The sequence below is a fragment of the Dendrobates tinctorius genome, unplaced genomic scaffold (genome assembly GCF_039654945.1).
Source record: "Dendrobates tinctorius isolate UK_male_01 unplaced genomic scaffold, ASM3965494v1 ptg000382l, whole genome shotgun sequence".
Classification (NCBI taxonomy): Eukaryota; Metazoa; Chordata; class Amphibia; order Anura; family Dendrobatidae; genus Dendrobates; species Dendrobates tinctorius.
In genome coordinates, this window is record NW_027362048.1 from 1,796,591 (window position 1) to 1,820,000 (window position 23,410).

The 23,410-nt window shown below is 43.2% G+C and overlaps 1 protein-coding gene across 1 annotated transcript in view; it reads left to right on the forward strand.

The window, feature by feature from the left end:
• PRPF19 (pre-mRNA processing factor 19) overlaps positions 1-23,410 on the forward strand; it is a 96,121-nt gene that overhangs the window by 64,070 nt on the left and 8,641 nt on the right. The window contains exons 12-15 of the mRNA XM_073563140.1: positions 13,329-13,398; positions 13,923-14,008; positions 15,584-15,754; positions 18,854-18,959. Coding sequence (XP_073419241.1) covers positions 13,329-13,398; positions 13,923-14,008; positions 15,584-15,754; positions 18,854-18,959 — 433 coding nt within the window. The remainder of the gene's footprint in view (positions 1-13,328; positions 13,399-13,922; positions 14,009-15,583; positions 15,755-18,853; positions 18,960-23,410) is intronic.

Genomic DNA, 23,410 nt, shown 5'->3' on the forward strand with positions numbered 1-23,410 from the left:
GGAGTGCTTGCCCTAATACCCAACCAGAAAAAGCCCATTATTATTACCTCAATCTAATGTATATTTTAAGGATGTAATGAAAACATGTAAATCAGACTAGAAACCAGCTTGCAATCCAGAATTCTGCTAATGCATTTAAAAAATTACAAAATCCACATTAATTAACTTGTGCAGCTTGGGGTTGGCGGTGCATGTGCAGATGGAGATCTCGGTACCAATATCTCGGGAGATGAGATCTCATCACTGATATATATGTATGTGTATATATACATGTATACATTCATGGCTGTGGAGTTGGAGTCAGAGGTTTGGGTGGCCAAATCCACAGCCCTATGTATACCGTATATACTCGAGTATTAGCCGACCCCCTAATTTTGCGAGAAAAAACGGGGAAAACTTATTGACTCGAGTATAAGCCTAGGATGGAAAATGCAGCAGCTACTGGTAAATTTCAAAAATAAAAATGGATACCAATAAAAGTAAAATTAATTGAGACATCAGTAGGTTAAATGTTTTTGAATAGCCATTTTGAATCAGGAGCCCCATATAATGCTCCATACAGTTCGTGATGGGCCCCATAAGATGCTCCATACAAAATACACCCCATATAATGCTGCACAAAGGTTAATAATGGCCCCATAAGATGCTCCCTAGAATAATATGCCCCATATGCTGCTCCATAAAGGTTATGGCCCCATAAGATGCTCCATAGATTATGCCACATATGCTGCCCCATAAGATGCTCCATAGAATATGCTGCCCCATAAGATGCTCCATAGATTATGCCCCCATATGCTGCTCCATGGATTATGCCCCCATAAGATGCTCCATACATTATACCCCCATATGCTGCTCCATATATTAACCCCTTAGCGACAGAGCCAGTTTGCAGCTTAATGACCAGGCCAATTTTTACAATTCTGACCACTGTCCCTTTATGAGGTTATAACTCTGGAACGCTTTAATGGATCCTGCTGATTCTGAGATTGTTTTTTCGTGACATATTGTACTTCATGTTAGTGGTAAAATTTCTTCGATAAGTCTTGTGTTTATTTATGAAAAAAACAGAAATATGGCAAAAAAATTTAAAATTTTGTAAATCAGAGAGATGTCTCATAAATTTCTTAATAAATAACATTTCCCACATGTCTACTTTACATCAGCACAATTTTGGAAGCAAAATTTTTTTTTGTTAGGAAGTTATAAGGGTTAAAAGTTGACCAGCGATTTCTCATTTTTACAACAAAATTTACAAAGCCATTTTTTTTAGGGACCACATCATATTAAAAGTCATTTTGAGGGGTGTACATGACAGAAAATACCAAAAAGTGGCACCATTCTAAAAACTAGACCCCTCAAGGTGCTCAAAACCACATTCAAGAAGTTTATTAACCCTTTAAGTGCTTCACAGGAACGAAAGCAATGTGGATGGAAAAAATTAACATTTAACTTTTTTTTGGAAAAAAGTTACTTCAGAACCAGTTTTTTTTATTTTCACAAGTGTTAAAAGAGAAAATCAACCACAAAATTTGTTGTACAATTTCTCCTGAATACGCCGATACCCCATATGTGGGGGTAAACCCCTTTTTCAGCACACGGCAGAGCTCGCAAGGGATGGAGCACCGTTTGACTTTTTCAACGCAGAATTGGCTGGAATTAAGATGGGATGCCATGTTGCGTTCGGAGAGCCCTTAATGTGCCTAAACAGTGGAAAACTCCAACAAGTGATCCCATTTTGGAAACTAGACCCATTAAGGAACTTATCTAGATGTGTGGTGAGCACTTTGAACCTTCAAGTGCTTCACAGAAGTTTATAACGTAGAGCCGTGAAAATAAGAAATCCATTTTTTTTTCCACAAAAATGATCTTTTCGCCCCCAAATTTTTATTTTTACAAGGGTAACAGGAGAAATCATACCCCCACAGTTATTATGCAATTTGTCCTGAGTACGCTGATACCCCATATGTGGGGAGGAACCACTGTTTGGGTGCATGGGAGAGCTTGGAAGGGAAGGAGTGCCATTTTGGAATGCAAACTTTGATGGAATGGTCTGCGGGCATCATGTTGCGTTTGCAGAGCCCCTGATGGGCCTAAACAGTGGAAAACTCCAACAAGTGACCCCATTTTGGAAACTAGACCCATGAAGGAACTTATCTAGATGTGTGGTGAGCACTTTGAACCCCCAAGCGCGTTACAGAAGTTTATAAACGCAGAGCTGTGAAAATAAAAAGTATTTTTTATTTCCACAAAAGTGATTTTTTAGACCCCAATTTTTAGACCCCCAAAGTTGGTAAATAGTGGAAACCCCTCAATTCTTGCTCCAACCCTAACCCCAACACACCCCCTAACCCTAATCCCAACCCTAATCCCTAATCCTAATTCAAATCCTAGTTCGCCCTAGCCCTAACCCTAGCCCTAACCCTAGCCCTAACCCTAGCCCTAACCCTAGCCCTAACCCTAGCCCTAACCCTAGCCCTAACCCTAGCCCTAACCCTAGCCCTAACCCTAGCCCTAACCCTAGCCCTAACCCTAGCCCTAACCCTAGCCCTAACCCTAACCCTAGCCCTAACCCTAGCCCTAGCCCTAACCCTAGCCCTAACCCTAGCCCTAACCCTAGCCCTAACCCTAGCCCTAACCCTAGCCCTAACCCTAGCCCTAACCCTAGCCCTAACCCTAGCCCTAACCCTAGCCCTAGCCCTAGCCCTAGCCCTAACCCTAGCCCTAACCCTAGCCCTAACCCTAGCCCTAACCCTAGCCCTAACCCTAGCCCTAACCCTAGCCCTAGCCCTAGCCCTAGCCCTAACCCTAGCCCTAGCCTAACCCTAGCCTAGCCCTAACCCTTATGGAAAACTGAAAAAAAAAAATATTTTTTTTATTTCATTGTGTGCCTATATAAGGGGGTGATAAACGGGAGGGTTAGGTACTATTTTTATTATTTTGATCACTATGATCGTTTATCATAGTGATCAAAATAATGAATGGAATCTGCCAGCCGGAGCCAGCAGATTCCCGGCGGGCGCACTGCGCATGCGCCCGCCATTTTCAAGATGGCGGCGCCCATCGGATGACGCCGGCGGGCGCGGGACTACCGGGAGGGGACGAGGTACCGGGAGGGGACCGGGGGGATCGGGGACCCTATTTCTCTATCCTCTGATGTGCGATCACATCAGAGGAAAGAGAAATTAAATGTAAGATCGCGGCTTTTTTTTTTTTTTTTGCGGTCGCCGTTATAGGGTTAATAACGGCGATCGCAAAAGCGGGGGTCGGTAAAAACCGACCGATTCATGTTCTCTGTGGTCTCGGCTACCCCTGGCAGCCGAGACCCCGGAGAAAATCCGACACTGGGGGGCGCTATTCACTTAAATCACAGCGCCGTGAATTAACGGCGCTGTGGTTTAAGTACCCTTAATTACCGCCATTAAAAGGCGTATCGGCGGTCGTTAAGGGGTTAATCCCCCATATGCTGCCCCCACAAGATGCTACATATGTTGTCCCGATATGCTGCTCCACATATCATGCCCCATATGCTGCTCCATATATCATGGCCCCATATGCTTCCCTCATAATATGCTCCATGGATTATGCCCCCATATGCTGCTCCATATATTGTACCCCCATAAGATGCTCCATACATTATACCCCCATATGCTGCTCCATAGATTATGCCCCCCCATATGCTGCTCTATATATTATGCCCCCATATGCTGCCCTCATAAGATGCTCCATATATCATGCCCCCATATGCTGCTCCACATATCATGCCCCCATATGTGGCCCCCATAAGATGCTCCATACATGATACCCCCATATGCTGCTCCATAGATTATGCCCCCCATATGCTGCTCTATATATTATGCCCCCATATGCTGCCCCCATAACATGCTCCATTTATCATGCCCCCATATGCTGCTCCACATATCATGCCCCCATATGCTGCTCCACATATCATGCCCCCATATGTGGGCCCCCATAAGATGCTCCATAGATTATGCCCCCATATGCTGCTCCATATATCATGCCCCCATAAGATGCTCCATACATTATGCCCCCATATGCAGCTGCTGCAAATTAAAATAAAAAAATGACATACTCACCTCTCCGTCGCTGGGTGCCAAGTGCCGGTGTCGCCGCTGCCTCAGGACCCGGCACCTGAAACATTCGCTTATCCTGCGTCCATCTCTGCTCGCCGGCCGCCATTGTCTGCCACGTCCTCTGTCGGTGACGTTCAGGCAGCAGAGGGCAGGGCACGCACTAACCACGTCACCGCGCCCTCTGCTGTCTGAATGTCACTGACAAGAGGACACATCAGACAGCAGCAAGCACTGTTGGACCGGGGACAGGTGACTGTAGCCTATACATACCCCGTCCTAGCTCGGGCTCTGCAGTCCCGTTCTCCCACGGTCTCCCTTCCTGCCTTCAGCGGTCATGTATTACCGCTCATTAAACTCATAAATATGTGCATATTCATGAGTTTAATGAGCGGTACCATGTGACCGCTGAAGGAAGGGAGACCGTGGAGAAGCGGGGGGGCTGCAGAGACCGAGCCAGGACGGGGTAAGTATGATCTGTGACACCCCCGCTCCCCCTCCCCTGCTGACCCCCAGGTATATGACTTGAATATAAGCCGAGAGGTATATGTATATTTACAATTAGGAAAGTGAATAAATTAAAGAGAAGTCTAAATTATTATTATTTATTTATATAGCACCATGGGTTACTTACAAATTACAGATATCACTTACAGTAAACAAACTAACAATGACAGACTGATACAGAGGGGAGAGAGGACCCTGCCCTTTCGGGCTTACATGCTACTGGATGGTGGGGAAGGAGACAGTAGGTTGGTGGGTTGCAGCAGTTCCGGTGTTGGTTGAGGTGATATCACCGGTAGTGGTGAGAGAAGAGGTGGTAGCGGGGTCATTGCAGGCTGTAGGCTTTCTTGAAGAGGTGGGTTTTCAGGTTCTGTCTGAAGTTTCCAAAAATGGTTGATAGTCGGACTTTTTGGGGCAAAGAATTCCAGAGAATAGGGGCTATTCGGGAGAAGTCTTGGAGGCGGTTGGGTGAGGAGCGAATAAGTGTGGAGGAGAGAAGGAGGTCTTGGGAGGACCGGAGATTACGTGAGGGAAGGTATCGAGAGATTAGTTCTGAGACATATGGGGGAGACAGGTTATAAATGACCTTGTAGGTCAGAATTAGTAATTTGAACTGGATACGCTGAGGGAATGGGAGCCAGTGAAGAGATTTGCAGAGGGGAGAAGTGGAGGAGTAGCGAAGAGAGAGATGAATTAGTTGGGCGGCAGAGTTAAGGATGGACTGGAGAAGTGCGAGGGTGTTAGCAGGGAGACCACAGAAAAGGATGTTGCAGTAGTCGAGGCGGGAGATGATGAGGGCATGCACAAGCATTTTAGTAGATTGAGGGTTGAGGAAAGGACGGATTCTGGAAATATTTTTGAGCTGGAGGCGACAGGAGGTAGAAAGAGCTTGGATGTGCGGTTTGAAGGACAGGGCAGTGTCAAAGGTTACTACGAGGCAGCAGACTTCTGGTATTGGGGAAAGTGTGATGTCATTAATTGTTATAGCTAGGTCTGGTAAAGAAGATCTGTGAGATGGAGGAAAGATGATGAGTTCAGATTTGTCTACATTGAGTTTGAGGAAGCGAGAGGAGAAGGAGGATATGGCTGATAGACACTTTGGGATTCTGGACAGCAGAGAGGTGACGTCTGGGCCAGAATAAATCACAACAATATTTGGTGTGATAGACCTTTTGTCTTTGGTACACTTGTCCACTTTTTTTTTTTTTTTTTTTTTTTTGAAACACTATCCTTTCCACCCCCCTAATACACATCTTTTTGACCAAGATCTAAAGTACAATGAATTTATGTATGTGTAAGGCCAAAACAACGTTTTCTTTTGATTTGCCTGTATTGACACTGACCTACTTTTATTTGAAACCTATAGATGAATTTAATTAAACTTCTGAATAATTATCAATAGCTACGAACCAACAAAGGAGACTATAGTTTGTTAAAATATATGCACGTTTGTTTCCTTTTGATTATAAATGTATTTTTCAATTAGAATAATCGAGTTCACTTGTTTAATATATTCCCTACCGCACACTGTTTTTGAAGGAACTCTGTAGGGAGGTTGTTCTAAACATCTTAAAGCGCAGATCTACTGTGGATGTGGTTTTGCACACATCCTTGTCTCTTCATATAATCTTAGACGAATTCTATGTTAAAATGAGGGCCAAGTAGAGACAATATCTTCACTTTCAGGAATCCTTGCTCTATTTTTTTTTTTTTTTTTTTTTAACGCTTAAGATGTTCATTTTTAATGACAGTGGCTCCAAATGTATTCAGCAGCAGCCCAACCAGTGATGCGAATGGCCAGTGGGCACAGCCTCACTCTTTATTAATATATGGACAGCAAGGCTGTGCCCACTGGCTGGGACTATGTATGCTATACGTACTCTCCGCTCCCTGGCCTGAAACCGGGGAATTCCTGCAGCACACAGGGCGTTGCACAGTGCATTCACTGATTGATTGATTGATTTAATGAGCCAAAACGACAATTGCTTTATCCGAATATGACACAAGGCTGACTCAGATTACATGCTGAAAACGTTCCAATGTGGAGTGTAGCAGCAGAAGTCATGCTAGTTAATTTCAATTGTCGTGATTACGCTTATTTTTGAGACGTTAGTTCATAGTAAATACGCTGAATACGTATCAGTTTGGAGGACAAAGGTGGAAATAAAGGAAAGTAATGATTCTCCTTATTGTCATATTTGCAAAAATGAGCTGAGTTTTGACATTGTATCTTAGAACACTTTGGGGATATTGAGAATGGGGGAGAGACCAGTTGCCAAACGTACGAGACCAGTGCATCCCAATAATACCTTTGCAGTTTTTCAAATATTTGAGACCATAAAATACACAGAATAGGAGTTTGGGATAGTCATAGCCTTCAAAAAGAGGCCCAGTGAATTTATTATCTTAAAACTGTGCGCCCTCCATGGTTAAATGAGTCATTTACATTCCTTAAAGGGAAGGTGCCATCCAAAAAATTTTTTTTCAGCAATTGAAAAAATGTAAAGAATTAATGTTTACATTTTCTTAAAAAATATTATCGTTTGTTTTTAATTTTGCAAAATATGAAAAATAATTTTAAAAAGTTTGGCATTTCCACTTGTTAACACTAGGGGGAGCAGCTACTGAAATCTGGCACAAAAACCTATGACATCTATAGACACAGTGAGCAGCCATTTTGATGGGGCTTGCAAAGTTACTGACTGTCTTTGCATGTAAAGTCTGGATCAGAACAGGCCATCAATCAGCAGACATGTTTCCTGGATTTCTGTGGAGCAGACAAGCAGACGGTCCATCCATGTGAATAAAACACAGCGCTCTTTGTACAATCCCTGGCACCGAACAGGGCGCCCCCCACAGACCAGCACACTGCTCTCCTGAAATACTCTGTGCTGCTGTCGCCCTGCTCCTTCCACCATACATCAGGCCCCTGTCCCCTCGGTTTCACACATCGCCAGGACGGGATCTGAGGAGAGGAATGGGGTCTTCGGTCACCGAGGATGGCAGGCAGCAAGGATTCTGGGAGCAGAGTGACAGCAGCACAGAGTATTTCAGGAGAGCAGTGTCACACGGGATAGGATTAGATACACGGCTCAGCAGGCAGCATCACACAGGAGAGGATTAGATACACGGCTCAGCAGGCAGCATCACACAGGAGAGGATTAGATACACGGCTCAGCAGGCAGCATCACACAGGAGAGGATTAGATACACGGCTCAGCAGGCAGCATCACACAGGAGAGGATTAGATACACGGCTCAGCAGGCAGTATCACACAGAAGAGGATTAGATGCACGGCTCAGCAGGCAGTATCACACAGAAGAGGATTAGATGCACGGCTCAGCAGGCAGTATCACACAGGAGAGGATTAGATACACGGCTCAGCAGTCAGTATCACACAGGAGAGGATTAGATACATGGCTCAGCAGTCAGTATCACACAGGAGAGTATTAGATACACGGCTCAGCAGGCAGTATCACACAGGATAGGGTTAGATACACGGCTCAGCAGGCAGTATCACACAGAAGAGGATTAGATGCACGGCTCAGCAGGCAGTATCACACAGGAGAGGATTAGATGCACGGCTCAGCAGGCAGTATCACACAGGAGAGGATTAGATGCACGGCTCAGCAGGCAGTATCACACAGAAGAGGATTAGATGCACGGCTCAGCAGGCAGTATCACACGAGAGGATTAGATACACGGCTCAGCAGTCAGTATCACACAGGAGAGGATTAGATACACGGCTCAGCAGGCAGTATCACACAGGATAGGGTTAGATACACGGCTCAGCAGGCAGTATCACACAGAAGAGGATTAGATGCACGGCTCAGCAGGCAGTATCACACAGGAGAGGATTAGATACACGGCTCAGCAGGCAGTATCACACAGGAGAGGATTAGATACACGGCTCAGCAGGCAGTATCACACAGAAGAGGATTAGATGCACGGCTCAGCAGGCAGTATCACACAGAAGAGGATTAGATGCACGGCTCAGCAGACAGTATTACAGATATGCCCACACTGGTGAAACTTCCAGCCCCCCCCAATTATACACAAGACTATGGGCTGTATAAGTCACTGTCCTCCTCAGACAGCCATAAAAGCAAAGGTGTCAGATTACCGGAGATCACTGGGGCTGTGTGTGAGGAGGCGGAGACAGAGCAGGAGGACAGTGGAGCTGGAAGCACAGGGCTGAGCCTGGAGTAAGCAGTACAGAGGAGCATAGATGAAAGTCACCCGCACTCACCACTCTCCATCCTCCGGCTCCAGTGAGCGCTTCTCTCCTCTGCTGACCACCTTCTCCTTTTCTTCAGCCTCTCCTCACAACACAGGACCCGTTATGCCACAAGTGGTCCTGTGATAGAGGGTAAGTGGAGCTCAGCAGATAGCACTGGGCTACAGTAAAATGGCGCCCAGCCACACCTACAGCAGTGAATGGTGCAGCCCACAGGGGCGTGCCCAGTTCTCTGCTACTGAGGCTGCAATGTGCGGTCGGAAGCCGACCGCAGTTTCCTATGTGCAGGGACAGCCATATTTGCAGACTGTATGTGTCCTCCACAGATCTGCAAATCAAGATGTCAGCGCCCAGTGGCTACATGAAAACATTATTACAAACAAACCATAAATCCTGGTTAGTACAACATTTGCTGAAACAACATGTTTTGTAACTTACTATTTTTTTGCAAATTATATAAAATTGCGGCACCTTCCCTTTAAGTAAAGGGAACTTGTCATCTCAAACACAACTTGCCTGCAGATATAGGGTTAATGTGCAGGTAAATGGTGTTGGAATCATTTTAGGCTATGTTAGTGGAGCAGTGACTACATGGAAAGATGGAAAGAATAAATCTATATCCGCCCTCCCCTGTAACTGCTCTCTTCGTGTTGGGGCAATGTAATCACACCCTGGCACTTTGACAGGCTGCTCAGTTCACACATGCTGCTGAGTGGGATGCCAATCAGTGTGCCAGGGAGTGATTACAGCAGGTCGTTAGGTTTTGTTTTTACAGTGTTCATTAAGTAATGGTAATGACCTAGCAACAAGATTTTCCAGTTCCGTGCAATTACAGTAATATACAACATAGAAAAGTATATTCAACTACATGTGTGGTTAAAAAGTCACCATTTTCAGACACCAGTAACTTTATTTTGTTGCCTATGAACCTGTGTATGAGCTTATTTATTTTTTTTAAATAGCAAGCTAAAGTTTTTGATACCGCTTTAGTGTACAATGTGACCTTTTTGATCACTTTTTGTTGCATTTTTAGCTATGGAGTGGGGAGATGAGGGAGGAGTTGAAAACAGCATAGACATTCTGCTGCAAGTTCTCCTGAAACAGTAGTTACACTTTAAAGGGAATCTGTCACCCCTTTTTTGAGATATCATTCAATTGTGTGTCACATAAGGATTCTCTTAGTACTTTTGCTTCCCCCTGACCCCGCACCTTTCATGCATAAATACATCTATAATAATAAATGCCCTAAGCAGCTTCCGGTTGTAACAACTTCCGTCCAGTTGTAACCGGTGACGTCACCGCACACCTCTTTCCATGTTAACCCTCAACACACACACTCCTCTCACCTTTCACCATCTCCACTCACTCTTTCACTCCACATACGACCCTTTCTCTCACTCCGTCTCTCATACTCACGCCGTCATTGCCGCTGATCCACGATCCCCGACATCTTCTTCCGCCGGCGCCATCCTGGATCCAGACGTCCTCCACGCCGGCAACATGTTTTGGATCGGCGAAATCCCGTGATAGTCAAGATGGCGTCGCCGCAAGAACATGTTGCCGGTGAGGACGACGTCGGGATCCAAAATGGCGTCGGCGAAAACTCGCGAGATTTCGCCGACGCCATTTTGGATCCAGACGTCGGCGACATGTTCTTCCGGCGATGCCATCTTGAGTATCGCGGGATTTCACGATACTCAAGATGGCGTCGCCGCAAGAACATGTCGCCGGCGTGGACAATGTCTGGATCCAGGATGGCGCCGGCGGAAGATGATGTTGGGGATCGTGGAGCAGCGGCGATGACGGCGTGAGTGTGAGAGAAGGGGTCGTATGTGGAGTGAAAGAGTAAGTGGAGATGGTGAAAGGTGAGAGGAGTGTGTGTTGAGGGTTAACATGGCAAGAGGTGTGATGCTATCGCATCCTCCCGATGCGATAGCATCGGGCCATAATCTAGTTTTTTATATCGGTTCAGATGTATGTAAACTGCCACGGTCTGGGCGGGGCTTGTTCAACTGCTCCCCCCCCCCTCCCTGTCTTGCTCTACACAAGAAATGCGTAGAGCAAGATAGGGAGGGGGGAGCAGTTGAATAAGCCCCGCCCAGCGGACCGGACAGCCGCAGTTTACATACATCTAAACCGATATAAAAAAGGTATTTATGCATGAAAGGTGCAGGGTCAGGGGGAAGCAAAAGTACTAAGAGAATCCTTATGTGACACACAATTGAATATCATTATATGATATCTCAAAAAAGGGGTGACAGATTCCCTTTAAGGGTATGTGCACATAGTGCGGATTGAGCTGTGGATTTTTTCACGCGCATTTGCAGGTAAATCCGCAGGTAAAATGACCTGCGTTTTACCTGCAGATTTGCCTGCGGTTTTCCCCTGAGGTTTGACACCAGGACAATGGAACAGGTTTCAAACCGCAGCGGAATCCTCAAAAAGAATTGACATGCTGTGGATTTAAAACTGCAGCAAATCCGTGTGGAAAAATCCGTAGCACGTGCACTGCGGTTTTTAAAACCCATTGAATAACCTTATACTGTACTCTTCTTGCAGATCTGCAGCGGCAAATCCGCAGCAGAATCCGCACCGTGTGCACACACCCTGAAAGCCGGCGCCTTTTGGGTCTCGTGCAGACGGTGCCTGTCATTACTTCAGCCTGCGCTTGATGTGTGACAGATATGCATCAGGAAGGGATTCGGGCACAATGCATGAAGTAAAGTAGGTAACTAAAAAATGATTGCACATGCAGTCCACCCATTTCTTAAAGAGGACCTCACTGTATTTTTTTTTTTTTTTTCTATTTATTTAAACTGGGTGCCTCCCTTAATTGCTACTGTTTCTAGAACAGTTGTCGATTTTTATTTTTATTTTTTCTGTGACACTCCGTCTCAAAAGTCTTTCTGTGCTAACAGTTGCTTTAATTTTGAAACAAAGTACAGGCGCTCTGTGCTTCACAGTGGGACCAAACTTTTAGGCTTTGTGCACACGTGCGGAATTGCCGCAGAAATTGCCGCAGCAATTCCGCAACTCCCTGCCGCGAGAAATCCGCATGCGTAATTCCCGCAAAAAACTAGTGTTTTGCAAGCGTAATTAGCTTGCAGAATACTAGCGTTTTCCAAGCGATCTGTAACATCGCTTGAAAAACTGATTGGTCACACTCGTCAAACAGTGTTTGACAAGTGTGATCAACTTTTTACTATTGAGGCTGCCTATGCAGCATCTGTAGTAAAAGATATAATTTTAAAAATAATTAAAAAAAAATTGATATTCTCACCTTCTGGCGTCCCCCGGCCTCAACGATGCTCCAGCAAGTCCCGTTCCCAGCGATGCCTTGCGACAATGACCCCAAATCACGTAGCATCACGCGAGACCGCTACGTCATCACATGTCATTGTCGCAAGGCATAACTGGGAACGGGAGTTGGTGGGAGCATCGCTGAGGCCTGGGGATGCCGGAAGGTGAGAATATCACGATTTTTTGTTTTAATTCTATTTTTTACAGGGATATGGCACCCAGGGACTGGAGGAGAGTTTCCTCTCCTCCAGACCCTGGGTACCATCCGCACATGATCCGCTTACTTTGCGCATGGTGAGCATAGCCACATGCGTAAAGTGAGCGGATCAATGCATCCCTATGTGTGTGGAATTCCCGCGATACCGCAAAAACAATGAGCATTGCTGCGTATTTTTCCACGTTGCGATTCCACCGCGGAAAAATACGCAGCATTAGCACAGCATGTGCAAAATGCCTTTGAACTCAATGGTTTGCTTATTTTATGCGTGTTCGCTGCGAAAAAAATGTGGCAAAAAATGCATAAAATCCGCGGGAATTCCGCACACAGCCTCACATACACCTTTCCACCTGCTTGGTTTTCATAAAACTGTTAGTGGAGCTGCAGTAATTAGAGAAGGTACTCTGTTTAAAGCACCATGCCTGCATATTTTTTTTTTTTTTTTTTTTTTTTATTGCACCGCTGGAGTGGTGCTTTAAATGCAATTCCCCTACCCTGTCTCATACTTGTTTGCTGCAGTCTTCATCCTTTTCCAGTGTCACATCTATCTGTCTCTGGAGAAAAGTGACTTGCCCACTGCTCCAATGTTTGCTGGAGCTGTGCGGAGTTCACTAATCAGTGTAAATTAGCTCGTTTGTAAGTCTAGTCTCGTTCTGGCTCTCAGACTTACATTGAGAGCTTGTGGCATACAGTAAATTCTGATTTCCGGCCAGTCAGAAGCTGCTCTCACAAGATGGCACACTGGGACTGGTACAGCGCTGAAAAATAGTGACGACTCCAGAGCTGGGGGGCAGGGACTTGCATTTAAAGCGTGACTCCAACACCGGAAAAAAAAAAAAACACTGGAGTGTTACTTTTAAATAAAATAAAAAAACAGTGAAAGGTCTTCTTTAAGAATGCTGCAGAAATCTATTTTGTTAACATGTAAAGACGTAAAAATATTCTTTCATTGTCCCTTTTCCCCCCCCCCCCCAATCTTTCAGTACTGGGCATTCTCTGACATTCATGCAGGACGTGTTCTGACCAAAGTGACAGATGAAACTTCAGGATGTGGTAACATGATTTTTTTTCTGCTTGATTTCTAAGATAATTTTCTGAACTTGTGCTTAACTTGTTTTGACCAGACAACCCTTTTTCACCTATCCAGCTCCTGGGTGAAAACTAGGCTGTCCATGCATGAGCTGTGACTGTCACACAGCTGCGACACATGCAGCTGCGGTGCCAAACAGCTGATTATTGGGAGTGCTCCAGGTATCTGGGTTCCCGATGCAGCTGTTTGGGAAATGCTATAGCTATTCGGATAAGGACTTACCCGAAGCTATTCGATCAACCCAACCCAGCTGTTGGTACTCGCACTGAACGAAAAAAAGCTGAGCTTGGCAGCTCCATATGGAATTGCCGTTTGGCATGTGCACTCCATTCTGAGAGAGATAAGTGTCCTGTTGTGCAAGTCAGTCGGAGTCCCAGCTCTCAGCCCCCCCCCCCCCCCACCTCTCATTAAGTTCTCACTAATCCTATCAATAGTTAGCTTTGCCTCCACCGGACAACCTTTTGAACCCGGATTTTTTTTCTTGCAGCTCTTACCTGTGCTCAGTTTCATCCTGATGGACTAATTTTTGGTACAGGGACAATGGACTCCCAAATTAAGATCTGGGATTTGAAGGTAATGTCACCGTAAATAGTTAAAGTATCGCTTCTGCATGTGCATATGTGGCTTCCAAAGTCAGTGCAGACTTCCTAGAGTCAACTGCTGGATTTATGGTGGAAGCTGCCTCAGTTTTTTTATTTTAAAACCACTCCTACATGAAAAAGTGTCAGACAACACCCTCTTAAAATGTCATTTCATCAGAAAATTGCACAGTAAAGTCTACAAATAGGACTAACTGCGTAAAAGAATCAAGAGGAATAGTGCGCACAGCCACAACTCTTATTACCTCTTGATGATTGATTTGTCTGAAGACAGAGAGTGACGTCAGAGCTGATTGGGTGCAGGGCTCACGTGTCACAACAACCACATAAGTGCCGACACCGCTGGAATGGCAGCGGCACGGGAAGAGATTATAAAGGGTTTTTAATTTCAGTGCCAAGCATTCAGATTGAGAGAGGAATGTCCTAGTAGTGGACAGCCCCTTTTAAAGAGCTTTAGCGATAACTGTCCAATTACTTTTTGTAGCTTTTTAAAAAGAAGTAGCTACTTATTAATGAGCTGTAATTCTTAAACCATTATTCCAATTAGGCTTTAAATGCCCTGTAATTGATTTGGAGTTTGCTTCAATTTGAGTATTATCAATATAACATTGATTATAGAACTGTAGCTTCAATATGTCAAAACTTGTCTGTCCAAATATTTCTAGCCCTAACAGTACCTAAGCACATTCAATTGAATGGGATCTGAGCTGCAGTTCTTTGCAACTGTAGCTATTAAACAGTATATGGAGTTGTCTTAATATGAGCACTGTTTACTTCTGGCTCCTGCCAGACATAACAGCTGTTCTGTGGGGAAGCTGGGTGTCCTAAGGATATTTCATTAGTATCAAAGTAGTGGACAACACCTTTTAAACATTTTCTCATTCTCTGCAGCTAATTAAAGGGATTATCCAAGAAAGTAAAATACGGTAATAGCCCATCACGTAATTCAATTGGTACCCTATCCCGTTCATGTGTCTGAACAGGCTGGCACTATGAAGAAATACCACTCATAAGACCTGCTGTGTCTCAACTGTCAGATGAACTGTATCACATGCACACATACCTAAGCTGCTGGAGAGGTGTGCCACAGGAGTGGAAATAAATTGCTTGGCTGACTGCGCAAAAAGGATTTTTTTTTTCTCCAGCCCCAGACTTCTATGCTCAGTTAGCTTAGGATGTTTTTTTTTTTTTTTCTTCTTGTCACACATTTCTACAATAGTTAACTGGTATGGTTGCCCACGATACAACTCCTCTGTCAGGTGACACAGGTCTCAGAAGCTGTGCTTCTTCATACTACAGCCCGTGACGTGACTAGGATGGGCTAAAGTTTGAATAGCTTGAGGGGGCCATTTTATTAAATCTCTAGAGAACCCCTTTAGTAAATCTAAATGTGTTGGGTATCACATCGATTTTTGCTTTGTAGTTCAATTAGTTTGTGTGAGAAATGAATCTGCACAGTCTACTTTTTAGTATAGATTGTGCACATTTTGTTTGGATCGTTGTAGGCATAAATACAATTCATTAATGTTCTGTCTATGGTGTTTATCAGGAACGATCAAATGTGGCCAATTTTCCTGGACATTCTGGTCCTGTATCATGTGTGGCATTTTCAGAAAATGGTTATTATTTGGCGACTGCAGCTGATGATTCCAGTGTCAAACTGTGGGATTTACGGAAGCTAAAGAACTTTAAGACACTGCAGCTAGAAGAAGGATACCAGGTATGAAAGCTTACAAGTGTTTATGTGCAGTCCACAGATAGTCTATGATAAAATGAACCGGCCACCTCACTTTACTCTCATGAACCTTTTGGCCAGAATCTTTTTTTTTTTTTTTTTTTTTTTTTTTTTCTTTTTCCTTCTACTTTTCATATCCCTCCTCATACTCAATACATTGTCGTTGTTTCTTCCTTGCCCAGTAAGTAAACTTCGCTGCTGTCATCTTGGCTCGGCTCCATAGTGTAGTTACAAATCCTGTGCAGTTGCAAGGCTTGTAGTGCTACATTATGTCATCACATTCCGACATCACTTCTCACTAGTAGTGCAATGGAAATCATAGCAAAGAGAGTGCACTTTTATGTGCTTGCACTAGTTAGTCATTAACAAGCAGGTGCAAGGTTTGGAAAGCTTGCTCTTAAAAGCAGTGTGTCCCTCTTCTATGATTGTTAGCCATTCTCCGTGAGCAAGAATCAAAACGTTGGAGTCAAGTTTTCACTGAAGACTCACTCTACTGTACTTATTAGCAAATGGCACGGGAAAATTCAGGGACCAATTACAAAGGTATGGCGGGAGTACTTTACTAAGGTTTTGGCATGTAACGAAACTGATTTTGTTGGACTATCCAAATGATTTGGATTGGTAAATTGAAGCGACAGGTCCTCTTTAACACCTTGCTAACATTGATTGTAATGGAATTTCCTATTTGGGGAGGTATTCATGCATATAGATGCACCAGTATGTCTCCTAACACATGAGCTGTGCCCCGAGCAATCACTGCAGAAACTCTGCTTACGGACAACCAAGCTCTTGCAGCAACATGCAAGGTTGGTGCCGGCACTGAGCCTAGTTATTTAACCCTCTAAGTGCTGCAATGCACAGCACCCGCTAAATCTAGATGGTTGTGAGATGGAGGGAGCTCCTGGGGCGACGATAATTATCATGGTAACTACAGGTCAAGCAATGATCTCTGGGTCTTGTCAGGTTCAGTGGCCTGTTGTGACCAATAAGCAGGGTCTAACAGTCTTTCTGTCACTGTAAAACTTCAGTGTCAAACTGTTTTGCAAAACAAAAAAAAAAATGGTATCTGTGTCTGGAATGACCAGAATAATAAAACTGTTGGACCATATAACCTCCACTGTGGTGCGGTTAGAGAACGGTAGAGAATTTTTAATGCAAATCTATTGAAAAATAGTTTAGATTATGGCACTAAATAGATAAAGGAAATTTACCTTGCCTTCAGACCACTGCTTTAATTTTCAGCAGAATCTCATGAATGTATAAAAATAAATGATAGAATGATAGATGGTCTCTGAGAAGCAAAGATGGTCAGTGGTACACCAATCTGTGAACAACTGCGTCTAAGAATTTGTGGAACAATTTCAGAAAAAATGTCCAACGTAAACTTGCAAAGACTTTGCTTATTCCTCCATCTACACTGCATTCTGGAGAAGCCTATAAGGGAAAAAGGCTGACAGTCAATACTGGATGCTTGTGATCTACAGCCCTCACATTGTTCATTAAAAACAGTCATGGTTTGGTCAGCCATATCACTGCATAGATTCGGGGATACTTAAAGAAATCATTCTATAAACCTTGTTCACTGTGTAATGCGCAAGTGCAAGTTAAAAGCTTGATCCTGCAAAGAAGAATAAATGCAGTGGCAGGTAAACGTTTGAGCGCCCCTGGTCAAAATGACTGTTATTGTGAACAGTTAGGGAAGCTACATATAGAAGGATAAAAGTGCAAAATGCAAAAGTTACATGAGCCAGAAAAGTTTAACAGGTTGTGAAACAGCCAACATTAGTCCACTACCCCACACAATAAAAAAGAATAGCAAACTACAAAATACAGCTCCTCCTTCCTCCCTGCACACAGCTTTCACAGGATTACTGGGTCCAGAAGAGGAAACTATGTCCGCACTTCCTACACCGTTATATACAGAGCTGTCTTGGCTCTGTGTATAAACACACAGAAAAAATGGAGCATAAAACCCATAAAGATAACACAGGATATCCGTATAAATCTTGCTTTTAATAGAACAAAAATGTAACATCATTCACATTGGCTCTGTGTATGCAGTGATCAGAAAGGCCAAGATCTAATAAACCCCTTCTGACTTCTCTGTGGCGAGTCAGGCTGTGGCTGACAACGGGCTCCCCGATGCAGCAGCTGCATGGTTTCTTGTGTAGATCTCTCAATCAGGTCCTGAAATCGTACAGTGCCATGTGAAAAGCAAACGTATGATACTAAAAGCTGACTATGCACATTGTATAGATCCTGTGCAATGCTTTTGTGCTGGCAATATGGGGACCTTCCTTCAGTTTCAGGAGATAGTTATCAAGGCCCTAACATTTAACATCCTAGTACTTCTGAAGGTGACTGTATTGTACCAGGGCAACATTTTCTAAGTGAGGTTTCCCAAACTGCAAGGAAGGGAGGAACACAGAAAACTGCAGAGTATGCTCTAAAAGGGGAATACGAAAGGACACCATTTACCATTGTGAAACCTGGCCTTTTAGATTAAGGATTGCTTCAAAGCATATAACACCTATACAAACTGTACCACAAGATTTGTTTTTACCCTGTTAACACAAATCCTATTATAATCTGATGTACTCCGCACAGCTTAATACATACAACCATATTAAAAGATGAATTTTAAAGTTATGAAGTATGAAATTGGCTTATTATAATAAAAAAAAAATGCAATAGAGGCATGGTGGCAGTTTACGCAGGACAGGGCAGCTGACGTTTACTTTCAAACAGCAGTGGTCTGCTTTTAGAGGCAAGTATTTACCCCCACCGGGTATGGTTTCGGCTCAGTTCCTGCGACTTCTCCATACACTTGCACCCGACATTAGCATTGTAATTACTGCATATGTTAGGAAGGGGTTAATGCTTTAATCGTAGGTTGTTATACTTCCAAGTGATCTCGTGAATACTTTTCTGTAGTTAGCTTTGTTTTTATAACATTGTTCTTAAAAAAAAAAAAAAAAAAAAAAAAAAAAAAAATCCAGTTGTGCTGACTGTCATTAGCTTGAGTGAAACGTTTTGCTTTTTTTTTTTTTTTTTTCTTATTTCCATTTTTTATTTTCTTAACAGGTGCGGTCATTGGTATTTGATCAGAGTGGCACATATCTTGCAATTGGAGGGACCGACGTCCAGGTTTATATCTGCAAACAATGGGCTGAAGTTTTACACTTCACAGGTCTGTTTCATGGTGCTAATGAGGCTTTTTAATACTAACTGTAAATGTTATTGTGCCATAGTGAACATCTATTAATTTTAACTTCAGGATGGGAAGAAAATATTTTTCCTCCTGGAAGTGTAAGGCCTTATCCATTTGTCGGTATTTTTGGCCTGTATTTGCATCAGCAGGCTCTTCGTGTCACATGCACAAATCATGTGTAGATTTTGTAACTTTGCCTCTCTTGCCTGCGCCATATTCTTTGTGACATGTCCCCAGTCTTACAATGCGTAGGCAGAAATCACATTAGAATCCACACCAAATATCCACACATTTTGATAACCCTTTTAAAGACCCAGATATCCTTTTTTTTTTTTTTTTTTTTTTTTTTTTTTGTTCCAAAAAAGTGAAAGAAATAAATTAGCGGAGTTTAGTATTGAGGAATGTCATTAAAGAATTGAGTATAAGACCATATCACCAGAGGACAGAGCGGACATCCACAGCATGGCAGATCAATATCAGAAGTCAGTCAGCACATCCAGTGATAATTTGTTTGATTTTAAAACCAACACAAAATATAGAACGCCTTTTGTCTAAATGAGGTTTCTCCTGTTATGTAGCAAAAGTAGTAAGGGGTTAAAAGATCTTTCTCCATTTCGGTACATATTCTTCTAATCCATTTCTGTATATCTGAGTCGGGCATTCAGGTATGTTATGCTGTTGAAAGCTGTAGGGGGCTGTATGGAGAATGTATTCCCTTGTGGGAAGCCTTCAGGCGGAGCTATGTCTGCAGTCATCCCGATAAACCACTGATGGGGGCTGTATGACATGTTGTCGACATGTACTAATGACCTTTCACACCCTCACTTAATCCCTGCAGAAGTCTGCTTCCACTCATGATTTTATTCCACAATGTGTGGCTATAAAATCTCATATGTTGTACAGCTGCTGCAAGGATTACTCTGCTTAGGATTTTTTACCTTATTGTATGTATCCTTATAGTGTAAATGCAGTGAGTGTTCTGGATGGACAGTTCCCTTCTGTATGCAGTGTGTGTTGCTGACATCCTATCTGGTCCAGCCCTTTGCTGAGTAATCCTGCTGGTAACTACAAATGATGACTGGGCAGAGTTACAATATGGACTGTGGATATCATCTTGAACCTCTCATGCAGTGACTGTACGTAATTAGGGAAAGGGTCTGTGATCCGTCCCTAGGACTGGGGCTCTAACTAAAGGTGAGGCATCACAAGCATTAGTGTTCTGTTATTCCCTAAGCTCCCCAGGAAACCTTGGACAGAAATGCTTGTGTATTAACACGTAAGGCAGACGGGGATAACGGAGAACAACAAGCATAAAAAACGCTCACCAAATGTAGAGGGGTATATAGGGAGGGGATAGGAATTTACCAACTAAATGTGAAATATTCCTTGGTAAACTTACATGCTGTGCTATTACGAATGGGAATAGGACAATGAGGAAAGCATACACCCAAAAACAGCACAACAATCTTCAATTAAGCACAGCGTCTTCAAGAAGCTAGGAAGCAAAGCTTTCACTGGCAAGGAAGAGAAGGTGTGACCAGATTTTATAGGGAGAGACAGTTACCAGGCCATGAACAAGAGTTGCAGAGTGGAGTTGCAAGTTTGTAACCAGCATAAAAAGGATTGTTAACCTCTTCAGCACCAAAGGAAATCAAATCCATTTAATATGAAACACAAACTGGCTAAATGGAAGATCAGCGATTTCACTTTCTGACCCCAGATCTCGCAAGAGACTGTGACTCGTTCGTGACAGTACCACTTTCTCGACCATTACTACTGTAAGCAATTCCTGGGGCATTGCCACATAAATCATTCCCCACTGCAATAGAACTTCTGTTAAAATGTTTTTCTGTATTCAGTTGGTTCTGCTCAAGAGGTTTTCAGGGATAAACTCTTATCCCAGCAAATGTATACATATGTAGATAAAAACTGGAATGACAATAAGAGCAATAGAGTCTTATCCGGATTACAAAGGAAGGGTTCTGAAAACTGGGTTTGGATCTCCTGGGAGGGTTTGCTCTCCTGACAGTCACAACCCTCTTTGCTAACTTGAAATAAAGATCTACCAAACTGATAGTATGCAAACTTTCAAATGAAAGTGGATATAAAACCCGTGCTGCTGAGGATCCAATAGACAAGATGTGATTTTATTTGTCTACACGTTTCCAGGTGATCATACCTTTTCATCAGGACAAAACACAATGATAATCTCTAAAGTTTGCATACATATAAGTACCACACACGGGTGTTACTCATACTCCCAACCACATGCACTTGAGTAAAGAACTGGCTGCAGTGGAGAGATGATGATTACAGCACATATCACCACTGCAGCCAGTCACTGAGTTCTGTGGCTTTGTAGAGCAAAGCTGCTAAACTGCCTGAATCAAGCAGTGATATGTGCTGTTGTTATGATGTCACTGCTGCAGTCTGTAAAGGACAAAGCAGTGGCAGAGGGCAGGTGTGTAACAGCTATTTGTCAATTTATATGTTTACAGCAATTTGTGAGAAGTTTTAGCTAGGAAAACCCCTTTAACTACTACTGGACCTCTAATAGATTTTAAACTTCTGTCGTGGTTGGCATTCTATTCTGCACTGACATTGTAAAAAGTCTGTGCATTGTGTATAGCAGCTGTACGAGGGTTTATTACCATCTGCCTTCCTTACCATTGCGTAAGCACTGTGTACATTATATTAATCGGTCTCAGCACTTCTTCCTCCAGACCTAGTGATCATGTGATTGCTGGGTGTAAAGATATTAATGTTGCTTGGCCTTGGGAAAATCCAGTCACCTCTGCTTATACACAAGTATATACGGTAAATCAGAGTTTTTCAACACTTTTTTGTGTGGTGAAATCGCCCCCTTCGGCTTATACACGAGTCATTGTGACAGAAGGGGGAGGGGGAGCAGCCGATCACAGGAAGCAGGTGCTGGCTAAAGCCTGTGCCCGCTGCTAAAGAGAGCTGAATATTCACTGCAATGGTTATGAATATTCATTTTTCTTATAGCACGCACAGTTGCAGCTGTCAGCTTCCAGCAGCTCCTGCGGCCAGCCGATCACGTATCCACACACATTAAGGTAATTAATATTCACCCCCTCTCCACTCCCATAGGCGTGGAGTGAATATTCATTTCTTTAATGAGCAGGAACACGTGATCGGCCGGCGCAGGGAAGGAAGGTAAGTAGGATTTTTATTTTTATTTTTTTGCAGTGTTAGATAGATATCTATCTATATCTCATGGAGGCCACGCAAACAAGGATGGGGATGAGGAGCCAGTGCATACCCGACTTGTATTTGAGTCAATACGTTTTCCCAGTTTTTCGTGTCAAAATTGGGTGCCTCAGCTTATACTCGGGTTGGCTTATACACGAGTATATACGGTACATAAAAATATCAAAAGACTGACCGTCACTTCCAAACTGAAATCAGGTGTGTACAGGTGCTTACAAAGAGTAGTTATCTCCACACATACTAACAAAACAAAGTAGAGCTATAGCATGCAAACATGAAATGTATGAAATCTGAATTGCATTACTGCTCTAGAAAATAAAATAAAAATTGACAATACTTGACGGATAAATTGGCCAATTAAATAATCTCCCGGGGACACATGAATTGGCCAATTTATTCTCAATTCTTCCTATTTTATAGAGCAGTAATGCAAATCACATTTCATGTTTGCATGCTATAGCTATAGAGTGCTACTTTTATTTTGTCAGTTATATATGGAAATGGCTACTCTTAGTATATATGCATCTGTACACACCTGAGTTCTTTTTGGAAGGAATGGTCAGTCTTTTATATTTGTATGCATTGGCCCTGACTGAGCTCTCCGTCCCTCATCCTCAGGCATTTTTAATTACAGCAGAAACCTACCTTCCCATATAAATGTATGCTATCTCCCGATAAGAGGAGCCCTAAAAAGAATAGGTCCAAGCAATGAGTCGCCTTATCGCGGCTGCCGTGTACACATGAATTGGCCAGTTTATGCACTTAGTATTCTCAATTTTTCCTATTTTCTAGAGCAGTAATGCAATTTTGTAGCTCTGATATGCAGCCAGGAAGACTAATTTCACCTGTTAGTTTACGAGCTCCAGTTACAGGGTAAATCAGACTTAATTTTTATTCTTAAGGACTTAAATGGAAAATGAAAAGAGCATCTCCAATCAAAATTTTACTAGCCCCCTCCACCCTAAAAATAAGGGTCCAAGTACACTCAACTTTAAAATTACAACACCAAGAAGGAAAGGTTATGACATTGTGGAAATCACAGCATGGATATAGATGTTAATAATATGCAAATTCTGAAAAATGGGAACGCAATTTTAAAAAACATCATGTTCCCACATGCTTTATGCATCCATTAGCCCTCTGTGTCTGTACTGTTACACATTTAACATTGTATGGACCAGCCATAATCAGGGCAA